Genomic DNA, 26,248 nt, shown 5'->3' on the forward strand with positions numbered 1-26,248 from the left:
CCACTCTTCATCACGGTGTGCGGGCCTCTCACTATCGCGGCCCCTCCCGTTGCGGGTCACAGGCTCCAGACGCGCAGGCTCAGCAGTTGTGGCTCACGGGCCCAGTTGCTCCGCGGCATGAGGGATCTTCCCAGACCAGGGCTCGAACCCGTGTGCCCTGCATTAGCAGGCAGATTCTCAACCACTGCGCCACCAGGGAAGCCCCTTTCTGGAACTTTTATTAGTCAGGTATCAGACTCCAGATTGCCCTCTTGTCTCATGTTTTCTGTCTCCTTGTCTTTTTGCTTTCATTCAGATTATACTGATTTTATTTTCTGGCCCTCCAGCTAAGCTATTTTTTTTTTTTCGAATCATAATTTTTTACTTCCCTGTGCTCGCTCTTCTTCTTTAATTGTTCTTTTTTTTCACAGCATGCTATTCTGTTTTATGGTTTCAATTTAGTCTTTAATTTCTCTGATGTTACTGATTAGTTTATATTACGTTTTATTACATCTCTGAATTATCCTGTTGTTCTTTCGTCCACTTTCTGTTTACTTATTTGGGGCTTTCTTTCACATGTTCCAAATTTTCTTCAAATGTCTCTTCATCCTTGTTTGTCTGCCTATACAGCAGTCCTATTATATCTCCACAGATGAGAAAATTAATTCATAAAGAGGTTAAGTAACATGTTCAAAACTATGAAATAATAAGTAGCAAATTTGAGATTCTAATTCAGGTGGTCTAATTCCAGAGCCTGATCTCTCAAACACCCTGCTTTACTAGTTATACTAGCTGCCTTAGTTCTCCCCATATAATGCATTTAATTTACTTAGGGAAGGAATCTACTGTTTGTGGGGTGGGAAGAATAGGAGGAAACGCCTTGAAGGTTGTTGTTTTGAAGTAAGTGATAAGGAGTCACTTTGTCCCTTATCCGGCAATTTCTAATAGATGAACTTCTAAACATTACCACAAGATGGTGCACAATGACTACACATTTGTTCCCAGTGGTGGAAACTAACTAGGATCTGGAAATCTAATTATAGAGATTCTGGTGACACCCCAAAATTTCAAGGCAGTGTTTGCAAGTCTTGCTAGGAATGAGAACCATATACAAGTTTGTTTACAGAATACTAGCATATGGCTATTACTACCTAAGTGACAAAAACTTCTACTATATTTCTGTTAGAAATGATACTTAGAAAATATAAGTGCTCCTCCACCCCAACTCCACTCCCTGTCCTGAGAACTGTCTGAATTTGTCTTATTAACAAACACAAGCTTACAGAGATTGTCAATTGGAAAAATAAGGTTCTGAGAGAAAACTGACCTAAGCTGTACACTTAGGTATAAAATTAACAGATCCCATACTCCATCACTATCATAATCTAAAATGCATATATTTTCTTAGTTCTGTCACATAATATATTAATTTACATGTTTTTAAAGTTCCAGTTTCCAAGTATTTAAAGCAAAACAAAGCATTAATGTGAGCTAGAAATGTATTTGAAGTAAATACTTTACTTTAACAGGGTCGATAATGACCAGTGGGGTAAGGGTCAGTTGCTTAAAAAAAAAATCCGGAAAAAACAAATTAAAAATAGGAGGCATCCCTGACACAGCTTCACATCCTAACTATAAATTCAAATAATGTGGTCTGTGCATAAGCTACTGGAATTAATATTTTTAAAAGAATATTACTTTTTATTTTGCAGTTCCTGATATACGCTAACCATATTTATGCACTTTATAATTTTACTTTTTAAATGAGAAAGCAAATCTCCTTTCAATTTTTTTGTCAAATATTACACTATCATTTTATTTATCAAGAAAAGGATAGCACTAATGAATTGGAGTCCTTGATTTTGCAATTTAATGCATGTATACACCAAAGAGTACAAAGAAAAGCAGACTGCCTTTTGACTAGTATTTAAATGTGCACACTTCCAAAGTGCTCGGGCACTGGTTTTATCCTTGCATTCTTCAAGTACATTAAATTTTCACACTCAAAATGGCATAGCAAATGCAGATGAACTTATTAATGTCAAATCAATTTTCTTCAAAGTAAACAAAGCCCATACTTCTTATTGAGAATGCATTTAAAGGATAAGAAGTTTAAATGCTAAAAATAAAAGTTAAAAAAAATTTTACAACTAAAAAGGTGTATTTTTCACAGTGCCTAATCTTAAAAATAGCAAAAATATTTTTCCTAAAATTTTACAAAAATTTTATCTCTTGGACTATAACTGTGAGAAACAACTAAAAAAAATATTTTTTGAAAGAGTTGTAGGAAGCATAAAAAAAATTTCTAATTATATTTGTACTCTAAGGTGCATACTTCTGTTTTTAAATATGGTCCTACTATTTGACAATATAAAATATTAAAATATTTGTTGAACCTACAAGCACATTTGGAAACAATCATTTAGCAACTATATTCTCTGAACTAAATATGTTTTTATCATTTAATAAAATGGTCTGACAAGAGGTCAGAAAAACTGAAATTTGTATTGCTTTGAAAAGGCTGTTGTCACAACCTTAGTAGGGTAAATCTATGACTCCTTCACTGTGTAAGTTACTGAGAAAGAAAATGCAGATACTGTATGTATGTTATGTATAAAGGTATAATTATACACCTTTATTTGGGGATACTTGAATTTGCATATAAGAACTGAATTATATAATCAGAATGTTCATAAGATTTGGGATGGTTGTATATATAATATATGTATGTGAAGGGGGTATGTGTATAATAAAACATTTGCCTGATAGGAAGCATCTTTTTTCTGTTTTCCACAGGGTTATGCTGAAAATGTGGAGGACTTCTGCTCTCATAAAAGTCTCATGCTAGTAGGAAGTATAGTAAACATCCTAATTTTCACTACAGTTGCAAGCAACAGAAACAATTCAAGCTATTTTTAAAAAAACCCATGTGGTGGGTGGTGGAAATGTATTACATGAACATAGCTATCTCACAGAATCCAAAAGCAGCAATGCAGCTAGGCATCACGAGGGACTGAAACCAAGAAATGGAAAGTCATCAGACCTTCAGCTCTGGCCTTCTCACCTTTGCTTCTTTCTGTACCTCTGCTTTAGTCTTCTCTTACATGGTCCAGCTATCTTTGATTATTTCTGTGCATTTTAAAGGATGGCCACCGACAGCTCTGATTTTATATTCTCTTAGTGCAGTCCTAATTCTAAATTGTCTTTCTTAAACTGAGGTATTTCTTTTCTTCTAGGAATTTGGACTTTGAACTGAATGAAAGAAGGTCACCCTGGTTCCTGATAATTTTGCTGTCAGAAAAATAGTGGCCAGAACGGGGGTCCGAGGAGAATGCAGTACAAACAAGACAAACAACCTACTTCTGTGATGTGGCAGTCAGTTCTAAGAAAAAGGGAGTCATTGAAAGATAGGCAGAAACCTTCTTCCTTTTATATATCTAAACATATACACCATGAGATTTCTAGTTTTCCTGTAGTGTGGTCTTTCATATCTTTTGCTACTGTATTACTAGATATTTTAGATTTCTAATGCTATTGTAAATGGTATTTTCAGAATTATGATTTCTATCATTTTTTTGCTGGTAAGTAGTAATACAACTGATGTTTAAATTTTTTAATTGAAATAGAATTCATACCACAAAGACCTTTTTAAAGTACATGATTCAGTGGGTTTTTAGTATATTTCCAAGGTCGTACACCCATCATAACTATCTAATTCCAGAACACTGTCATCACCACAAAAAGAAATCATGAACCCACTAGTAGTCACTCCTCATTTCTTCCTACCCTTTGTCCCTGGAATCACTAATCTACTTCCTGTCATTATGTATATGCCTATCCTAGACATTCACATAAATGGAATCATACAATATCTGATCTTTTGTGACTGGCTTCTCTCATTAGCATAATGTTTTTAAGGTTCATCCATGTTGTAGCATGTATCAGTAGTTTATTCCTCTTTATGGCTGAATAATATTCCATTGAATGAATATACCACATTTTACTTATCTATTAGTTGATGGATATTTGGGTTGTTTCTACTTTTTGGCTGCTATCAGTAATGCTGCTATAAACATTCATGTACAAGTTTTTGTATGAATATTTTTCAATTTGTTTGGATATATACCTAGAGGAGGAATTCCTGGGTAATTCTATGTTTAACTTCTTGAGGAACTGACAAAATGTTTTCCAAAGCAGCTGCACAATTTCATATCCCCACTACCAAAGCATGAGGGGTTCAATTTCTCTGCATCTTTGCCAACACTTGTTACTGTTCATCTTTTTTATTAAAGCCATCCTACTGGGTGATACCACACTGTGGTTTTGATTTGAATTTCTGTATTGATTAATGATGTTGGACATCTTTTCATGTTGTATATTGGCCATTTGTAGCTCTTCTTTGAAAAATGTCTACTTAAATTCTTTGACCAGTTTTAATTGGGTTATTCGTGTTTTTATTGTTGAGTTGCAAGATTTCTTTATATATACTAGATTCTAGTCCTTTATCAGATATATGATTTGCAAGTATTTTCTCATCTTGTGGGTTGTCTTTCACTTTCTTGATAGTGTCAGTTGAAGCACAAATATTTTTAACCTTGATAAAGTCCAATTCATCTGTTTTTTTTCTTTGGTTGCTTGAGCTTCAGATGTCATATCTAATAAACTACTGCCTAATCCAACGTCAAGAAAATATACACCCATGTGTTCTTCTAAGAGTTTTACAGTTTTAATTCTTATCTTTAGGTCATTGATTCATTTTGAGAAAATTTTTATATATAGTATGAAGCAGAGGTTCAAACTAATTCAACTGGCTATCCAGATGCCCAGCCTTATTTGTTGAAATACTATCCTTTCCCCGTCTTTGTTCAAAATCAATTGGCCATAGATGTATGGATTTATTTCTGTACTTTCAATTATATTCTATTGATCTATATGTCTATTATTATGCTAGTACTACACTGCCTTGATTACTGGAGTTTTATAGTAAGTTTTGAAATCAGGAATTGTGAGTCTCCATGTTTGTTCTTTTTTTTAAAGATTAATTTGGCTATTTTGAGTCCCTTACATTTGCATATGAATTTTAGAATCAGCTTGTGAATTTCTGCCAAAAAAAAAAAAAAAGCTGGAATTTTGATAGGGACTGTATTGAATCTGTGAATTAATTTGGGAAATGTTGCCACCTTAATGATATTCAGACTTCCAATCCATGAACATGGCATATCTTTTCATTTATTTAGGTCTTTAATTTCTTACAATGGTGTTTTGAAGTTTGCAGTGTTCACATCTTGCACTTATTTTGTTAAATTTATTAAGTATTTTATTCTTTTTTGATGTTATTGTTATTGTATTGTAATTTTTAATATTGACTCTTTATCCAGTGATGTTTCTAAATTTATATATTAATTCTAATAATGTGTCCATAGAGTCTTTTATATTTTCTAGGTACATAATCATGTTGCTTTTAAGTAATGACAGTTATTTCTTTCTTCCTAATCCTTATCCCTTATATTTCTTTTTCTATATAATTGTACTGACTAGGACTTCTAGCACAATGTTGAAAAGAAGTATTGAATAGTAAGAGAGAACATTCATCATTCTCCATTTAAATAGGAAAGTTTAAAAATATTTCACTATTGTGTATGACATTTGCTATATATTTTTAATGAAAAATTAACATTGAATTTTTGTCAAAGTTTTTTTGACATCTATCATGAGGATCACATGTTTTTTTCCTTTTTTTTCTTTGCCCTGTTAATGTAAGGATTATATTGATCCATTTTTAAATGCTAAGGCTCTCTTGCATGTATGGAATAAGCCATACTTAATTGTGCTGTATTATGCTTTTTAAATATGTGGCTGGATTCCACTTGCTAATATTTTGTTAAGAACATTTGGCTTTATATTCATGAATAGACTGATGAATAATTTCTCTTTCTTTTAACGTCCTTGTCAGGGTTTGAAATCAAAGTCATGCTGGCCTTCAAAAAAATTAAAACATTAGAAAATATTCTTTCTTTTTTTCTGGAAAAGTTTGGGTAAGTTTGATGTTATTTCTTCCTAAATATTTGGGAAATTTTACCAATGAAGTTATCCAAGCCTCAGGGTTTCTTTATGGAAAGATTTTTTTTTAATTGCTTCAAATTCATTATTAGTGTTAAGACTACCCAGATTTTCTATTTCTTCTGTCAGTTTTGGTAAGATTTCTCCTCAAGGTATTCATTCCCTTTTACCCAAATTATGTCAAATTTATTGGTATAAAATTATTCATAATATCTTGTCAGGGTCTTTTTTATGCCTGTAGGATCTGTAATGATATCACCTTTTTCATTCTTGATATTTTTTTAAAATTAATTAATTAATTTTATTTAGTTTTGGCTGCATTGGGTCTTCGTTGCTGCATGCAGGCCACCCCCAGCTGTGGCGAGCGGGGGCCACTCCTCACCACAGTGCGCAGGCCTCTCACTGCAGTGGTCTCTCCCCTTGCGGAGCATGGGCTCCAGGCACACAGGCTTCAGTAGTTGTGGCACGCAGCTCAGCAGTTGTGGCTCACAGGCTCTAGAGCGCAGGCTCAGCAGTTGTGGCACATGGGCCCAGTTGCTCTGCAGCATGGGGGATCCTCCCGGACCACAGCCTGAACCCATGTTCCCTGCATTGGCAGGTGGATTCTTAACCACCGTGCCACCAGGGAAGTCTGATATTGTTAATTCATGTTTTATCTCTTCTTTATCAGTCTCGGTAGGGACTTCTTAAATTTATTCATCTTTTCAAAGAACCAAATCCAATAAATTTGGCTGATAAATTTAGCAGTAATAATTAATTCCTTCAGTTATTTTTTTTCTCAAAATGTTGCTATTTCACTTTCATTTTTGAAGGATATTTTTCACTGTACATGGAAATCTAGGCTGGCAACATTCTGAAGCTTATTCCATTATCTTCTGGTTTCCATCATCACTGCTGAGAAATTAGCTGTCAGTTTCACTGTTGCCCTTTGAGGGTAGTGTATAGTTTTTCTGTGTTTGCTTTTTAAGATTTTCAGCAGTTCTGCTATACTGTGCCCCAGTGTGGTTTTCTATGTATTTATCTCTGCTTGGGTTTGCTGAAATTCTGAACTCTGTGAGTTGATGTCTTTCATTATTTTGGAATGTTCTCAGCCATTGTCTCTTTAAATATTGCATTTTTCCCATTCTTTCTCTACACTGATTCTCAGACTTTATGCATATGTTAGCACTTTGAGTATTATGCTCTTTTCTGTTCTTTCTGTTCTCTTATCTCTGGGCTTCCATTTAGATATTTTCTATTGATATGTCTAACAGTTCACAAATCCTGTGTTTGGCCATATCCAATCTATTATTAAACCTACCCAAAGAGTTATTCACTTCAGATATTTTATTTTTCAGTTCTAGGAAGTTCACTTAAATCTCTGTATGGATTCCAATTTTCTGGTTAAAATTTCCATCATTTCATTCATTTTGTCTTTTTTTCCTCTATTTTCTTGAAAATATTAATCATAGTTGCTTTACAATCTTTAAATGCCAACTCCACCATTTGAATCATCCACAGAGTTGCTTCATTTTCCTATATAGTTAATTATGAGTCATATGGCCCTTCCTCTTTGCAGGTCTCATAATTTTTTATTGTATGGCAGACATTATATCTACTGATTCCAGATTATGTTATATTCCACCAGAGAGGGTTTCTTTTTTTCTCTGTCAGGCAAACATGGTGAGTAGCTGATCATATAAAACCCTTCTTAAGGCATGGCTTACCTGGCCTTTTAATTAAGAGCCTATGGATCCTTGACTCCTCAGCCCTGGAATGGCTCTCCCTCTCTGGAATTTTAGTCCCTTTAGTTTGCTTTCATAGATGTCCTAAAAACTGTAATTTTTATAACTTATGTAGGCTTTTATAATTGCTGCTATCAGAGCATTGGCCTGCCCCAAATTACTACATCCTACCCAGAAGTGGAAGCTCCTCTGAATTCTTTAAAGAGGAGGATGAGTGCTCCTCAGCTCACAGAGTAGTTCTGTATGTCCTCTTTTGCCATCATTCACTGCAATTACTGTTTATGTCCTCTTTTGCCATCATTCACTGCAATTACTGTTTATTATAACTACCTATACTATTCAGAGAACATGACTGTTTAGATTACTTTGGTAGGTAGCTGCTGCTCTCACATTCTCCAGTACCTGTTAATTGCTCCCTTTACTGGGCCTTTCACAAAGCAGTGAAAATAGAACCAAGTGAATAAGGAAGAGCTGTATGGTAGACTGCCTATGCCTCAAGTATTAACAACATTTAGTGTTTGTTTTGTAGATTTGGCTATGGAACAATGCAAATGTTTTACATTACTATCAATCAGAATTAATTCTTAAAAACTATTCTAACAACAGAAAATAAAATAAAAATTAAAATAAATAAAACAGTATATGTGTATCCAGTTGGTGGGATACCCACATACAGAAGATCTATTCCAAGTGATGTTAAAACACAGTAATTTGATTACACATGCCTAGTGAGATATAGTCTAAGAATAAAAATATTTACCATAAAAGCCTTAAACTATTTTTAATAATGACATTAAGAGTGCACTTTGGGGAATTCCCTGGCAGCCCAGTGGTTAGGATTCTGTGCTTCCACAGCAGGGGGCATGGGTTTGATCCCTGGTCAGGGAACTAAGATCCCACAAGCTGCACAGTGTGACCAAAAATTTAAAAAGTGCACTTTGGTTTTGTTATCCTGAGACTTTGTTGTCTGTATAATGTAGAATAAAGAAAATTAGTGGGGAGACCTTCAAGATGGCAGAGGAGTAAGACGTGGAGGTCACCTTCCTCTGCACAAATACATCAGAAATACAACCACATGTGGAAAAACTCCTACAGAACACCTACTGAACACTGGTAGAATCTCAGACCCCCAAAAGGCAAGAAACTCCCCATGTACCTGGCCGTGAGGCTGACAGGGTCTTGGTGCTCCAGCTGGGTGTCAGGCCTGTGCCTCTGAGGAGGGAGAGCCGAGTTCAGGACTTTGGTCCACCAGAGACCTCCCGGCTCCATGTAATATCAAACGGCGAAAGCTCTCCATCTCAATGCTAAGACGTAGCTCCAATCAACAACCAGCAAGCTACAGTGCTGGACACCCTATGCCAAACAACTAGCAAGACAGGAACACAACCCCATCCATTAGCAGAGAGGCTGCCTAAAATAATAATAAGGTCACAAACACCCCAAAACACACCACTGGACGCGGTCCTGCCCGCCAGAAAGACAAGAGCCAGCCTCATCCACCAGAACACAGGCACTAATCCCCTTCACCAGGAAGCCTGCACAACCCACTGAACCAACCTAAACCACTGGGGGCAGACACCAAAAACAACGGGAACTACGAACCTGCAGCCTGCAAAAAGGAGACCACAAACACATTAAGTTAAGCAAAATGAGAAGACAGAGAAACACACAGTAGATGAAGGAGCAAGGTAAAAATGCACCAGACCAAACAGGTGAAGAGGAAATAGGCAGTCTACCTGAAAAAGAATTCACAGTAATGATAGTAAAGATGATCCAAAATCTTGGAAATAGAATGGAGAAAATAACAAAGATCTAGAAGAACTAAAGAGCAAACAAACAATGATGAGCAGCACAATAAATGAAATTTAAAATTCTCTAGAAGGAATCAATAGCAGAATAACTGAGGCAGAAGAACGGATAAGTGACATGGAAGATAAAATAGTGGAAAGCACTACTGCAGAGCAAAATAAAGAAAAAAGAATGAACAGAATTGAGGACAGTCTCTGAGACTACTGGGACAACATTAAATGCACCAACATTCGAATTATAGGGGTCCCAGAAGAAGAAGGGAAAAGGAAAGGGACCAAGAAAATATTTGAAGAGATTATAGTTGAAAAATTCCCTAATAGGGGAAAGGAAATAGTTAATCAAGTCTAGGCAGCACAGAGAGTCCCATACAGGATAAATCCAAGGAGAAACACACCAAGACACATATTAATCAAACTATCAAAAATTAAATACTAAGAACAAATATTAAAAGCAGCAAGGGAAAAACAACAAATAACATACAAGGGAATACCCATAAGGTTAAGAGCTAATCTATCAGCAGAAACTCTGCAAGCCAGAAGGGAGTGGCAAGACATATTTAAAGTGATGAAAGGGAAAAACCTACAACCAAGATTACTCTACCCAGCAAAGAACTCATTCAGATTCGACGGAGAAATTAAAACCTTTACAGACAAGCAAAAGCTAAGAGAATTCAGCACCACCAAACCAGCTTTACAACAAATGCTAAAGGAACTTCTCTAGGCAGGAAACACAAGAGAAGGAAAAGACCTACAATAACAAACCCAAAACAAATGGTAATAGGAACATACATATTGATAATTACCTTAAATGTAAATGGATTCAATGCTCCAACCAAAAGACACAGACTGGCTGAATAGATACAAAAACAAGACCCGTATGTATGCGGTCTACAAGAGACCCACTTCAGACCTAGGGACACATACAGACTGAAAGTGAGGGAATGGAAAAAGGTATTCCATGCAAATGGAAATCCAAAGAAAGCCACAGTAGCAATTCTCATATCAGAAAAAATAGACTTTAAAATAAAGACTATTACAAGAGACAAAGAAGGACTCTACATAATGATCAAGGGATCAATCCAAGAAGAAGATATAACAATTGTAAATATTTATGCACCCAACATAGAAGCACCTCAATACATAAGGCAAATGCTAACAGCCATAAAAGGGGAAATCGACAGTAACACAATCATAGTAGGGGACTTTAACACCCCACTTTCACCAATGGACAGATCATCCAAAATGAAAATAAATAAGGAAACACAAGCTTTAAATGATACATTAAACAGGATGGACTAAATTGATATTTATAGGACATTCCATCCGAAAACAATAGAATACACATTCTTCTCAAGTGCTCATGGAACATTCTCCAGGATAGATCATATCTTGGGTCACAAATCAAGCCTTGGTAAAGTTAAGAAAATTGAAATCATACCAAGTATCTTTTCTGACCACAACGCTATGAGACTAGATATCAATTACAGGAAAAAATCAGTAAAAAATAGAAACACATGGAGGCTAAACAATATGCTACATAATAACCAAGAGATCACTGAAGAAGTCAAAGAGGAAATCAAAAAATACCTAGAAACAAATGACAATGAAAACAACCCAAAACCTATGGGATGCAGCAAAAGCAGTTCTAAGAGGGAAGTTTATAGCAATACAATCCTACCTCAGGAAACAAGAAATAACTCAAATAAACAACCTAACCTTACACCTAAAGCAATTAGAGAAAGAAGAACAAAAAAAAAAACCCAAAGTGAACAGGAGGAAAGAAATCATAATGATCAGATCAGAAATAAATGAAAAAGAAATGAAGGAAACAACAGCAAAGATCAATAAAACTGAAAGCTGGTTCTTTGAGAAGATAAACAAAATTGATAAACCATTAGCCAGATTCATCAAGAAAAAAAAGGGAGAAGACTCAAATCAATAGAACCAGAAATGAAAAAGGAGAAGTGACAACTGACACTGCAGAAATACAAAGGATCACGAGAGAGTACTACAAGCAACTATATACCAATAAAATGGACAACCTGGAAGAAATGGACAAATTCTTAGAAAAGCACAACCTTCCGCGACTGACCGAGGAAGAAATAGAAAATATAAACAGACCAATCACAAGCACTGAAATTGAGACTGTGATTAAAAATCTTCCAACAAACAAAAGCCCAGGACCAGATGACTTCACAGGAGAATTCTATCAAACATTTAAAGAAGAGCTAACACCTATACTTCTCAAACTCTTCCAAAATATAGCAGAGGGAGGAACACTCCCAAACTCATTCTACAAGGCCACCATCACCCTGATACCAAAACCAGACAAAGCTGTCACAAAGAAAGAAAACTACAGGCCAATATCACTGATGAACATAGATGCAAAACTCCTCAACAAAATACTAGCAAACAGAATCCAACAGCACATTAAAAGGCTCATTCACCATGATCAAGTGGGGTTTATCCCAGGAATGCAAGGATTCTTTAATATATGCAAATCAATCAATGTGATAAACCATATTAACAAATTGAAGGATAAAAACCATATGATCATCTCGATAGATGCAGAACCATGTTCTTGGATTGGAAGAATCAACATTGTGAAAATGACTCTACTGCCCAAAGCAATCTACAGATTCAATGCAATCCCTATCAAATTACCAATGGCATTTTTCACAGAACTACAACAAAAAATTTCACAATTTATATGGAAACACAAAAGACCCCAAAGAGCCAAAGCAATCTTGAGAAAGAAAACCGGAGCTGGAGGAATCAGGCTCCCAGACTTCAGACTATACTACAAAGCTACAGTAAGCAAGACAGTATGGTACTGGCACAAAAACAGAAATATAGATCAATGGAACAGGATAGAAAGATCAGAGATAAATCCACACACATATGGTCACCTCATTTTTGATAAAGGAGGCAAGAATGATACAGTGGAGAAAAGACAGCCTCTTCAATAAGTGGTGCTGGGAAAACTGGAGTGTAAAAGAGTGAAATTAGATCACTCCCTAACACCATACACAAAAATAAACTCAAAATGGATTAAAGACCTAAATGTAAGACCTGACACTATAAAACTCTTAGAGGCAAACATAGGCAGAACACTCTATGACATAAATCACAGCAAGATCCTTTTTGACCCACCTCCTAGAGAAATGGAAATAAAAACAAAAATAAACAAGTGGGACCTAATGAAACTTAAAACCTTTTGCACAGCAAAGGAAACCATAAACAAGACGAAAAGACAACCCTCAGAATGGGAGAAAATATTTCCAAATGAAGCAACTGACAAAAGACTAATCTCCAAAATTTACAAGCAGCTCATGCAGCTCAATGTCAATAAAAAAACAACCCAATCCAAAAATGGGCAGAAGACCTAAATAGACATTTCTCCAAAGAAGACATACAGATTGCCAACAAACACATGAAAGGATGCTCAACATCACTAATCATTAGAGAAATGCAAATCAAAACCGCAGTGAGGTGTCACCTCACACCAGTCAGAATGGCCATCATCAAAGAATAAATGCTGGAGAGGGTGTGGAGAAAAGGGAACCCTCTTGCACTGTTGGTGGGAATGTAAATTGATACAGTCACTATTGAGAACAGTATAAAGGTTATTTAAAAAACTAAAAATAGAACTACCATACGACCCAGGAATCCCACTGCTGGGCATATACCCTGCGAAAACCATAATTCAGAAAGAGTCATGTACCACAATGTTCACTGCAGCTCTATTTACAGTAGCCAGGATATGGAAACAACCTAAGTGTCCATCGACAGATGAATGGATAAAGAAGACATGGCTCATATATACAATGGAATATTACTCAGCCATAAAAAGAAACGAAATTGAGTTATTTGTAGTGAGTGTATGGACCTAGAGTCTGTCATACAGAGTGAAGGAAGTCAGAAAGAGAAAAACAAATACCGTATGCTAACATATATATATGGAATCTAAAAAGAAAAAAAAAGAAAAAAAATGGTTATGAAGAACCTAGGGGCAGGACAGGAATAAAGACGCAGATGTGGAGAATGGACTTGAGGACACAGGGAGGGGGAAGGGTAAGCTGGGACGAAGTGAGAGAGTGGCAGGGACTTATACATACTACCAAATGTAAAATAGATAGCTAGTGGGAAGCAGCCACATAGCACAGGGAGATCAGCTCGGTGCTTTTTGACCACCTAGAGGGGTGTGATAGGGAGGGTAGGAGGGAGATGCAAGAGGGAGGAGATATGGGGATATATGTATATGTATAACTGATTCACTTTGTTATAAAGTAGAAACTAACACACCATTGTAAAGCAATTATACTCCAATAAAGATGTTAAAAAAAAAAAAGAAAATTAGTGACATTCTATCATTTTTGGAGTTATTGCAAAACAAATCTCTCAGCATGGCAGAAAGGAGATACAGATTATTGAGTACAGATCATTGAGTTTAAGGATAAATACTATAGCCCTGAATTTGATTTGGACATTTAACTATGAATCAATTACGTATTTTATCTTTAAAAACAAAAAAATCACATATTTCCTAAATCTGTGCATGGAAAAGGCAAGAGATAATAATCAGTCAATGGCAATGAGCTCTTCAAGCACACAGAAAACTATTTATCATGAAAAGAAACCAGGTATCTTTGGAGAAAAGGCTTATTACAGGTCTGGGTCTGGAATTATAAAAGGTAAGCCTAGAACATCATATCACCTCACACATCAAGGAAGCTGTCAAGACTACTAGGGACATAGCAAAAGGATTCAGGAGCCAATCTGGTATATCTAGATGGTATCAAGATGATATATCTACAACATTTATGAGTAATCAGTGGTTTGAGCATTAACTCAATATTGGATAATTATTAGTTACTATTAGCTTTTTATGTCTAAGAGTAACACAGTATTTTTTTTCTTAAATCCTTACCATTTACAAATATATACTGAAACATTTACGGAGGAAATAATATGATATCTTATTTTCTTCAAAAAATACAAGGGGAAATCCAAACAGAGGTATAGATGAAACTATATTAGCCCTGAGTTGATAATTGTTTAAGGTGGGTGATGAGTACATGAAGGTTCAATATACACTTCTACTTTCATCTTTATTTGAATGTCTCATAATAAAAAAAAAATTGTTTGTCACCTGCTTTGCCTTATCAAATCCGTTAATTCTTGTACATCACTTGTTCTCCCCCTGACATGGCCATAAGAATGGAGTGGGTATGAAAAGGGGGAAATGTATACAAAAAACTAGTCAAATAATTCTTTGCTCAAAAAATCACCCCAATTTTGACAAATATTAACACTAAGAATTCCTACTGTACATTATTAATGCAATTATTAGAAAGTCTAAACATCTAATTCCAGAGTATCCACAATCTGAATGAAGCAGTACTATACTGATACTACCCTCAGCCATATCTTTGCTTTAATGCAAAACAGGACTAAATACAGCTATTTACCTTTACTGGGCCCTGCTATTGAACGTTTAAAATGGGAGATCTCTGTTTCTGATTTTTTTCCCATAATTATTTGATTTCCAAATCTCTTGGGTCCTAAGTAAAAGACTGTAAATTTCTGCTGTATATCAAGTCCAACTGAAAAAAGAAAAGAAAAAGCATACAAATGCTTATTTAAGTCATATAAATCCACACATGAGACCATTTACTTGTTTTTATACCTGTTATATTTTATACCTTTTTGAACTGGAAAGTCTAACAAGTCCAGGAAATAAAAATGTTTTAAATATACTTTAAAAAGTATAACAAATGAAAATTTATACATCTGTCATAAAAATAAAAATCAATGTTCCTAGAGTAATTGAAATTTAGTTAAAAAATAAAATGTCTATAAATGAAGATAAAATTTTAATTTTATTATCCTAGTCTCTGCTATCTTTTACATATCCAAATATATGAAGCTTCCTTTAAAATTATTCATTTTACTTAAATAAATTATTTTTACACAATATCGCTTATGTTGTTTTTCTGTTTTACATAAAGGAAATAATTTTTAAATGCTATCATATTTTTTACATTCATGTCTTCATTACTTCAATGAACTTACCATATTCAGAACTAATTAGATTTATGCTAAGATCTTCAGATTTAAGAGCTCGCCTCACATCAATCTTTTTAGCCCAATTTCCAGCTTTTAGCAAAACAGAATCCCTGAAAAAGAGTAAGGCATCATTTAATAGTGATCTTGAACACTAAATGAAATGAAATAATAAATTAATGTTCAAGGTCTAACTGATCCTAAGATAGGTCCTATCTGGTAGTAAACTGAAGTCAGTTACTGAAAACTACCTTGCCCAAGTTCTGAGGATAGGGAAATGGAGTGTCAATGGAGCTACCGTTACCATAATTTTCTTAACTATAATGTTCACCCAACAGCTGGTTCTAAGTTGCACTGAATCATTTCCGGCCTGCTTGAATATATAATTGCCATCAATAACCTATGACCTTGATCTTAAATCACTACCACTTTAAAATGGCTATACATAAGTTACATGGATTTGTGAGAACTTCAACAGTATTTTTTTAAATGATATGAAATAGTTTGTATCTAATAACAACACATCACCAGCAACCAATTTTGTGATTGAACTTATTTTAGCCTCCTATAGTCAAGGCTGTCATTAGATTTAGTTGTCACAGAGAATAAAGATTTGTATAATTATATATTCTCTGTAAGTATATCATGGCTAGTTGCAGGAGAGTAATTATCAGTGAAAAGGATATCCTTATCAGTCACTGCAGTCCCATTAGGAACCTTGCACGGGATGTTTTAGGAAGCCATATTCCAGTACACTGGCAAAAATTAAGAGATTCCCATTTCAGAATCACTGCCATCCTGAACTTACAGGTACAGTTATATGCTAGGAGCATAGGCTCTGGAGTAAGAATGCTTGGCTTCAAAACTAGTTTTTGCTGTGAACTACCTATATAACCTTGGTCTCAAATTTCTCCTCTATAAAGTATATATAATGATAGCACCTATCTCATACAAAGATTAAACAATTCAATACCTGGAACTTACTAAGTGCTCAAAAAATATTAGCTGTAGCTACAACTATTATCTTTAGAGCTTTCTTATGACATCCTGGGAGAAAATATCAATATGTAATAGTATTAGAAAAAAGGTTGAAGTAAAAATTATAGAATGACATGCTAGAGAACTAGATATAAGGCAAGGTACCTCCTTTATCTATTGGATCTGGTTGCCTGGATCCTACAATGGCGGTAGTAGTTTGTTAGATTTTAATTTGGAAATAGAAGATACATTTTGAAGTAAGTAGGAGGAAGATTGCACTCAAAGAGTAGTAAGGTCATGAATGATAGGAGAAAAGCAACAAAATAAGAAAGTTCAGCAACAGTGAATTAGAGCTACTCCTAAAGGTCATCTATTACTTGTTTCAAACCAGGGTGATAGACTTTACACTTTGTTCATTTGAGTACTAAATATAATCTAAAACAACAGACCCAATATTAGTATCTTCTTTAATAGACAAACTATCCCATTATAGAATCAGGAAAATGTAATTTAATTGATCCCACCATGATTTTATTACTCTTTTCCTCAGCAGAATTTTTCTTTTATAGTATATGCTTAGAAATAAAACAAATAGAAATTTCACACTTACATAATTTTGTGCTTAGAAACCAGTTGATTATCTGCATCACCTATGATTAAGGTAACGTAGTGAGAATCTGGTGCTGTTCTTTTAGTTTGTAGCTGTTCAAAGTTTCTTAATATAACAGTCACTAATATTTCTGCCATGGTATCACTATATCTTGCAATCTTTAAAAAAGGATAGGCATAAAAAGTGTTAAAAATAACCTTACTACTCATACTCACCTCCAAGTCAGCTATGGGTAGCTTTCTTCCTGAAAATCAAAATATATGAAAAATAGAAAATATTTACCTGTTCCACTTCAAGTTCATATTTTGGTAGATACATCACCGTTTCTTTTATCTGAGTTCCAAAAGGGGGATGTCTATTTAAAATCTAAAAACATATTTATGTCATTATGTTCTTATTACAACACTAAAAACTCTTTTAGTAAAATAATTTTTAGAGTCAATAGTTTTAACATGCTTATTACCTAAAATCTTAAGTTAAAAATATATATGACTATGAGAGGGAAATCATTTTTTAGTAGAAATAAAGATACAAAAGTCAGGCTTTAGAATTTATACAGAATTCAGGTAACATTAGGAATAAGTAAATATTAAATACCAGTTCAAGTTTCCTTGCATCTGTTTCTTCTATCTTTTTAAAGGTAGTCAAACCTGCATTTACCATAGCATTTGATAATGTTACACCTGTGGAAAATTAATCAAATAGTTTTTAAACAATCCATTTAAAACTAAATCTACACTTAAATATTTAACAACTACATTAGTAAAAAGGAAAAATTTAAAGAGCCAGACTAATGACTTATTTTTAAAGTTGTTAAAAAATGTTCTCAATTGGATTAATTGGGCTGAGACGTTATTTGATTGTTCATATTTATTTTTTCAAACTCAAATAAAACACTCATGTGCTTTATAAAAGAAAGAGGAATTCTTTGGTCCACATGATGTCTCAGCCCTTAGTTTTACCTTATGTCATAGAGCAAGTACCAAGAAACATCTATGGTTATACTCGTGTTTTTAAAAAAGGCAACATTATTCAGGGATGGGAATATTGTTTCACGAAGCTATGGCTCTCTGAGCATTTCTGTCTTGAAATGAGTTCATGGTAGGTTTATGTTGAACTTTTAAAGAAACAGGAACTCAAGAAATTGAGTTCTCTCTCTGTTTCTGTACTAATTCAGATAATTTTACTCTTCTCCCTAAAATTTCCAATGCCTTTCCATTGCATTTAGAATTAAGTGGCAATTTCCTTACTATGGCCAAACTCCCTTAACTATATGACTTGAACACAGCCTACCTCTCCCATTTAATTTCCTACCATTCCCCTCTTGCTGACTACTCTCCAGCCACACCGGCTTTAATTTTGCTCCTTAAATACGTCAAGTGCTCTTCCATCTTTGGACCTTTTCTGTTTCTTCATGCTTTGAGAAACTGTAATTTTTAATTCTTACACTCATATGAATGAATTTAACCAAATTCCAAAACAGAAGATATTGTCAGAAGCATAAAATTCTAAAGTAGTACCACCTTGTTTAAGGCACGCATATTACTGATGAGAGTATGATACTCCTTTCCTTACTCATATCTTTAACTATTCTTGGGAATTTCTCTTAATCAACCTTTAGACACAACTCCTAGTATTCTTAATTCCTTAATGTTCATTTCCATTTTCCCTTATAACCTTTCCCGATGTTTAATTTTTAGTTTATAAACATTGTTGAAAATCAATTTGCATTCATTATTTTTTCCTGGTGCTCAATAAGAACTTAGATTTGCTTTTTTGTTTGGATTCTCTCACTTTTCTATTACATGAATTTTGCTGGTCAATATTTGTTTCTTTTTGTTCAGCTGTACTAAGTGTGAAAAACATGTTTGTGTTCAACAATTTGGAAGGGATAGAATGCAGCTGATGCCCAGACTGACAATATTCTAGAAAGTCAGAAAGACTGGCTTCTTCCAGTATAGTGAAATTTTATTAATCATTTTTTATGGATAATTCACACTTTATTTAATCATTCTGCTATTGATGGACATTTAAGATTATGCGATTATAAACAATGTTTATATTTGTATCCATGTGGAAATATTTCTATAAATTTAATTGCTAAAGTGAAATTGCTGTTTTAAAGAGATTGTGCATTTTAATTGGTAGATATCATGAGACTTAGGCTCCAACCAACACTGCATGAGAATGTTCATAACCTCATACTATCTCCACTACAGGACTTTTAGTTTTTGCTCATTTGGTGAGTGAATATAGTTTCCTTTGGATTTATTTATTTATTTATTTTTACAATTTTATTGACTGAAGTATAATTCACATACAATATACTTGACATGTGATTTTGTGTGTTTATGTATGTGTGTGTATGAGAAACTGTCACCACAACCAAGCTAATAAACATTACTGTTGCCTCTAAAAGTTTCTTTGTGCCCCTTTGTAATTCTTCACTACCTCTTCTGTCCCCTCCCCACACAGTCCCCAAGCAACCACTGATCTGCTTTCTATCACTATTCTATTTTCTAGTCTTTTATTTAAATGGAATTAAATAGTTTTCTTTTTAGTCTGGCTTCTTCTACTCTGTATAATTATTGTAAGATTCATCCATGTTGTTGTTTGTATCAACACTTCATGCCTTTCTATTGCTGAGTATATATATCCATACTATGGGATATACTACAATTTATTTTCCATTTGCCTGTTCATGGATATTTAGGCTGTTTTCAAATGTCTTGGTTATTAGAATTGTGTGTCTACATGCTTTTATTTCTTTTGGGTACTTAAGCATGAAAGGGCCGGTTGCATGGTAGGTTTATGTTGAACTTTTAAAGAAACAATCAAATGGTTTTCCAAACTGGTTGTAACATTTTACATTCCCACAGTGAGAGTTCCAGTTGAACCACATCCTCTCCAGCACTCTGTCAAGTTTTAATTATTTTAGTGGTGACTTCCCTGGTGGCACAGTGGTTAAGAATCCGCCTGCCAATGCTAGGGGACACGGGTTCGATCCCTGGTCCGGGAAGATCCCACATGCCACAGAGCAACTAAGCCTGTGTGCCACAACTACTGAGCCTGCTCTCTAGAGTCCATGAGCCACAACTACTGAAGCCTGCATGCCACAACTAGAGGCCTGCATGCCCTAGAGCCCATGTGCCACAACTACTGAGCCCACACACCGCAACTACTGAAGCCCAAGTGCTGCAACTACTGAAGCCCATGTGACGCAACTACTGAAGCCCACGTGCCTAGAGCCTGTGCTCTGTAACAAGAGAAGCCACCACAGTGAGAACCCCACGCACCACAGCAAAGAGTAGCCCCTGCTCGCCATGACTAGAGAAATCCTGCACACAGCCAAAAATAAATTAAAAAAAAAAAAAGAAAAATTATTTTAGTGGATGTGTACTGGTATTGCATTGTCATTTTAATTTGCATTTCTCTAATGACTAATGATGTTGAACATCTTCTCAGGTGCTTATATGCCATACACATATCTTCTTTGGTAATGTGTCTGTTTGAATCTTTTGCTCATTGTTTTATTCAGTGGTTTGTCTTATTATTGAGTTATAAGAATTTTTTATATATTCTAGGTAAAAGTCCTCCATCAGTTATATGTTTTGCAAATATTTTCTTCCAGTCTGGTGGCTTGTTTTCTCCTCCTCCTCCTTCTTTAGTAGTATTTTATGAAAAGCACAAGTTTTAAGTTTTGATTAAATCCACTTTATTGATTTTTTTTCTTTTATAGTTCGTGCTTTTGTGTTGTATCTAAGAAATTCTTTGCCAAATCCAAGATCACCTGCTGACTTTGAAGGTAGAGGAAGAGGGCTATGATCAAGGAATCAAGTATTCTCTAGAAGTTGAAGGCAGGAAAATGGATTCATCCCTAGTGTTTCTAGAAAGGAAAACAGCTTTGCCGAACCTTGATTTTATCCCAGTGAGACCCACATCAGATTTCTAATCTACAGAACTTTAAGATAATAAATTTGTGTTGTTTTAAGCCACAAAGTTTGTGGTAATTTGTTACAATGGCAATAGAAAACTAATATAGCATAGTTTTTCTAATTTGTTTCTGATTTTCCTTACTAGTATGTAGAAATAAAATTAATTTTTATATATTGACCTTACATCCTTCAACCATGCTAAACCTTTCCTACCCTCCATGGAATTTTCTACATAGATGATCATGTGATCATGTATGAATAAAAACATTTCTACTTCTTTCCTTTCCAATCTGTATGCTTTTAGTTTCATTTTCTTGCTTTACTGTACTGGTTAGAACCCCTAGTACAATGTTTACTGGAAGTAGTTACAGTGAGCAGCCTTTTTGTTTCTGATCTTAGAAGGAAAGCATTCAGTCTCTCACTATTAAATATGATGTTAGCTGTAGGTTTTTCATAGATGTCCTTTATCAATTTGAGAAATTTCCTTCTATTTTAAATTTGTTGAGAGTTTTTATTAGAAATGGATTTTGGATCTTGTCAACTTTTTTTGGCATTATTGAGATGATCATATGGTCTATTTTAGTTTGTTAATATGATGAATTACATTGATTGACATCAAGTGATAAACTAATCTTGTATTGCTAGAATAAACCACATTTGGCCATGATATGTTAGTCCTTTTATCTATCATTGTGTTCAATTTGTTAAAAGTTTATAAAGAATTACTGAATTTATATTACTGAGGGATATTGGTCTGTCTTTTTCTTGAATGTCTTTGTCAGGTTGTGATAACAAGGCAATGTTGGCCTCATAGAATGAGTTGGGAAGTATTACCCCCCTTTTAAATTTTCTGAAAAAGTTTGTGTAGAACTGATATTGCTTCTTATTTAAATGTTCAGTAGAATTCACCAGTGTAACCTTCTGTGCCTGGGATTTTCTTTGTAAGGTTTTAAACTACAAATTTAATTTCTTTAATAAATATAAGCCTATTCATGTTGTCTATTTCTTCTTGAGTGGACTCTTGACAGTTTGTCTTTTTTAAGGAATTTTCCCATTTCATCAAAGTTGTGGCATTTATTGACATAAGATGTTTATAACATTCCCTATCATTTTGCCATCTATAAGATCTATAGTTATATCTCACATTTTTGTTTTTGGAAATTTGTGTCTTTTCTCTTTATTGCTTGATCAGTCTGACTAGAGTGTTAGCAATTTCACTGATATTTCAAAATAATCACCTTTTTGTTTTGTTGATTTTTTTTTCTGTTTTCAATTTATTTATGCTCTTTTAAAATTATTTCTTTTCTTCTGCCCACTTTGGGTTTAATTTGTTCTTTTTCTCATCTTATCACATGGAAACTGAAATAACTCTTGAGAACTTTCTACTTTTCTAATATAAGTGTTTTAGTGCTATACTATTAATAATCATTCCATATAATTTCAAATTTTTCTGTAAGTTGAAATCTCCTAAATATTGTATGTAACCTTCTTCCCAATTCAGAACTCTTATCTCTGTGGGATGGGCGTGGCATTTGGTTTGCCAGGACTTATGTACTGATAGGAAGGTGAGCCTTTAATCAGGAATCTTTCTTCTACTTTGACCTTGCTTTCACCAGTCAATCTCCACCTTCACCCCAGTTCCCAGGACTGGTCAGCTCTCTGACTGATTTCCCCCACTGATTTCAAACTTCAAGGAAATACTAAGTAGTACTTCCTCACAAAATAGCTGGAGATCTTTGTTCTAAGGAATAATGAGACAATCCCCAGTGACCCATTACCTAATTTTTTAATGTCCCCAAGATGCATATAAAATTATAAAGCTAATAAGACTGTCAGCCATGAAATAACTCTCTTTTTGGAGTTCTAGCTATCTAAGAAGGAGCAGGGTCACAAAGCCAAAGACACCAAAGTGAAAAATTCCAAAGTGCTTTAGGCATATCCCAGTCTTTGTAAATGGCACCGTGTATAGTTTTTCAGTTCACATCCTGAGCTAGATCCCAACAGACAGGAAAGAAACTTGTCTACAGAATCTCTATGAAAATCATTACTAATATTGAAATGTTATTGAAAAAAGAGAAAAAGTTAAGATATAAATAAGTGACAATTTTCTGTAATGAATTAGGAATGACCAGGACTGCTAGCTCTGTACCTTGCCATTGAGATCAAAACAAAATAGTCATAAACGTAGAAGAGAGAACAACACATAGTTACCTAATTACTAAAACAAACTTTCACTCTTGGTTTGAGAACAAATTTTAAAATAAGAACATTAATTTTTATTAGGTTTCCAAATTGATTTCAAATAGAATCCTTTAAGCATAAGCAAATGAAAATCAGATTTTCAAGAGAAGGAAAGTATAATAACTTATTTAGGCCCATAAACACATTTTTCCTTAAAGGTCTATAACCATCTTAGAACAATTTTTCTAACAGTGAAATACAAAATAAATTGCAGACATTGACACATTGCCTACCTGTATTCAGTACCTACCGATTTTTTCCAGCTGTTTGGATACATGCGGAGAGTTTTCCCAAAGTTTACATCTAAAACACTTAGCTAAAATCAAACTGTTCAACAGTACAGCAAACTTTTCTTGAATAGCCACAAAATCTGACAACCCTAAAAAAAAGTTTCCAATATTAAATCTAGTATACTATTTTACTGGAAAAAATATTGAAAATCCATTAATCCTGTAACATACATCTTGTAATTCGTGAGCCATTTCTGAAAATCTTCGAGGTATCTTGCGTCAAAGCAAAGTCTTGTATGGGAATGCATCCTAGCTGAGCCTGAATAAGACTGGGGAAAGAAGAAATTTTATTATTTCTTTTTAAGAATTACTATCTCACAGTGTTTGATATCAGTGGCTGAATTATCTCTTCTTAAAATTCCTCTCTGCCTTGACTTCTGTGACGCTACATGACTCTGTATCTTGTATCATCGTTATTGCAAGTCACTGTTGACTTCCTCTTCCCAGCCTCTAAAAGGTCAGTTCTCAGTTTTCTACTCTTCTTTATTCACTCAACCTCTCTTTCTCTCAAAAATTTCATTTCTTCTCAAGATTTTTGTTATAATCTCTAGATTGATAAATTTCAAATGATCACAGGGCACTTGCACTTAGACTGTTTTTTTCATCTCAACACATCTAAAATTTGTTATCATATTCTTCTCCAATGCAGCTCTGACTTTGGGCTTTACTATATATAGGTATTATAGAAAACAACACAATTTATATAATCAACATATATTTATTAAGTACCTACTGAGTAAAAAGCATACTGTTAGGTGATGAAAATTCTGTTCAACATTTGAAGGTTGGTAGCTTATTAGTTTGATTATTAGCAACAAACAGTTGCTTGGCTACAAAATTTGAGGGATGGAAAGAGGGGAGAAAAGAAGTTACCGTCTATTGTGCCTACTATCTCCCAGGTCTTTGCTACCTCTTTCGTCTGTTTACTTATCTAACCAGACCTTGATATGCAAGTCCCCCTATGATTCTAACTAAAATTATTAGACTTGTATTACTCTCTGGGGGGATCTCTTGTAAGACCAAAAACAGGTACACAAAGAGAAAGGGTAGAATAGTTATATTTTATGGTTCAGTTTTAGCAAACAATATATGAAAATAGAATGAAGCAACTAACTTCACAGAATGGGTGCATACAGCTGAAACTACAGAATGATTACTTCTTTTGGCTATAATATATGCTTCTGAAAATTATTTTATATCATCTATTTAGAAATGATTGTACACCCCATGTTCATAGCAACATTATTTACAATCGCCAAAGTATGGAAGCAACCTAAGTGTCCATCAACAGATGAATGGATAAAGAAGATGTGGTGTGTATATATATATATACACACACAGTGGAATACTACCCAGCCATAAAGAAGAATGAAATTTTGCCATTTGCAGCAACATGGATGGACTTGGAGGGCATTATGCTAAGTGAAATAAGTCAGAGAAAGACAAGTACTATATGATATCACTTATACGTGTAATCTAAAAAATACAACAAACTAATGAATAAAGCAAAAAAAGAAGCAGACTCACAGATATAGAGAACAAACTAGTGGTTACCCGTGGGAAGAGGGAAGGGGGAGGGGCAATACAAGGGTGGGGAAATACAGGATTATTATGGGATTATATGAAATCATGTGTGTGAAACTTCTGAAAATTGTAAAGCACTATAGAATTTAAAGAATATTTCATTCAATTAAAAAAACAAGTCTCACAACCTATTAGCATTAAGATTAGCATTAAAGAAAGTTGGAAACTAAAAAAAGAAGAAAGAAAGAAATGGTTATAAAGTTACATGGTTTATTAACAAAGAAGGAAATGATGGGAAAATGTGTATGGGGTGCTTTCAAGTGCTGGATAAATAAAACTTCTTGTGAAACTATCCTGAAATGCAGAATATATACAAAATTATAGAGTAAAAATAAGACTTCTGAGGTAATATTTATTTATGTTTAACATCAATGTACCTTAATAAATAGGACACTTTTCAACATCATACTTTCCTGTCAGAAACTTTACCACAAAAAGCAGTATGTAACAGAGAAGAACAAACCTGACTCCATATTGGATCTATTCCTTTAGCTCTAACCTTTGTGCTCTGCTGCCTATACTTAGTCATGCTGGCTCTGCACCTTTGTAAAAATGTTGCCTATGGCTTCAAATATACATAATAGCCCTTTCTCAATGCTCTGCCTCCTAGGCTTGACCTTTAAAAGTATAACATGTTTACATTCATGTAGAGATAAAAAGTTGCAGAACAGAAAATAATGATTGTTGATTGTCATGTTGGAGGTTTACAGGAACACTGCGACCAAACCTACATGGACAGCTGCAAGAACAAAGGATTCTGGCACCAACAAGTCTGCAACAACAACCAGCTACACCCTCTCCCCTTTTAGTATAAAAGAAGCCTGAATTCTAACTCGGGTAAGATGGTTCTTTGGGACATGAGTCCACCATCTTCTTGGTCTGCTGGCTTTCCAAATAAGCGGCTTTCCTTGCCCCAACACTTGTTTCTTGTTTTACTGGCCTGTCATGCGGCGAGCAGTACAAGCTTGAACTC

The 26,248-nt window shown here is 34.5% G+C and overlaps 1 protein-coding gene across 1 annotated transcript in view; it reads right to left on the reverse strand.

Annotated features, from left to right (window-relative positions):
• Positions 1-26,248, reverse strand: part of HFM1 (helicase for meiosis 1) — a 135,781-nt gene that overhangs the window by 32,450 nt on the left and 77,083 nt on the right. Inside the window, exons 25-31 of the mRNA XM_007176338.2 lie at positions 23,863-23,960; positions 23,652-23,780; positions 17,823-17,908; positions 17,508-17,591; positions 17,226-17,383; positions 15,647-15,750; positions 15,043-15,177 (exon numbers count right to left, since the gene is read on the reverse strand). Of these exons, the coding sequence (XP_007176400.2) occupies positions 15,043-15,177; positions 15,647-15,750; positions 17,226-17,383; positions 17,508-17,591; positions 17,823-17,908; positions 23,652-23,780; positions 23,863-23,960 (794 nt within the window). The remainder of the gene's footprint in view (positions 1-15,042; positions 15,178-15,646; positions 15,751-17,225; positions 17,384-17,507; positions 17,592-17,822; positions 17,909-23,651; positions 23,781-23,862; positions 23,961-26,248) is intronic.

The sequence above is a fragment of the Balaenoptera acutorostrata genome, chromosome 1 (genome assembly GCF_949987535.1).
Source record: "Balaenoptera acutorostrata chromosome 1, mBalAcu1.1, whole genome shotgun sequence".
NCBI lineage: Eukaryota > Metazoa > Chordata > Mammalia > Artiodactyla > Balaenopteridae > Balaenoptera > Balaenoptera acutorostrata.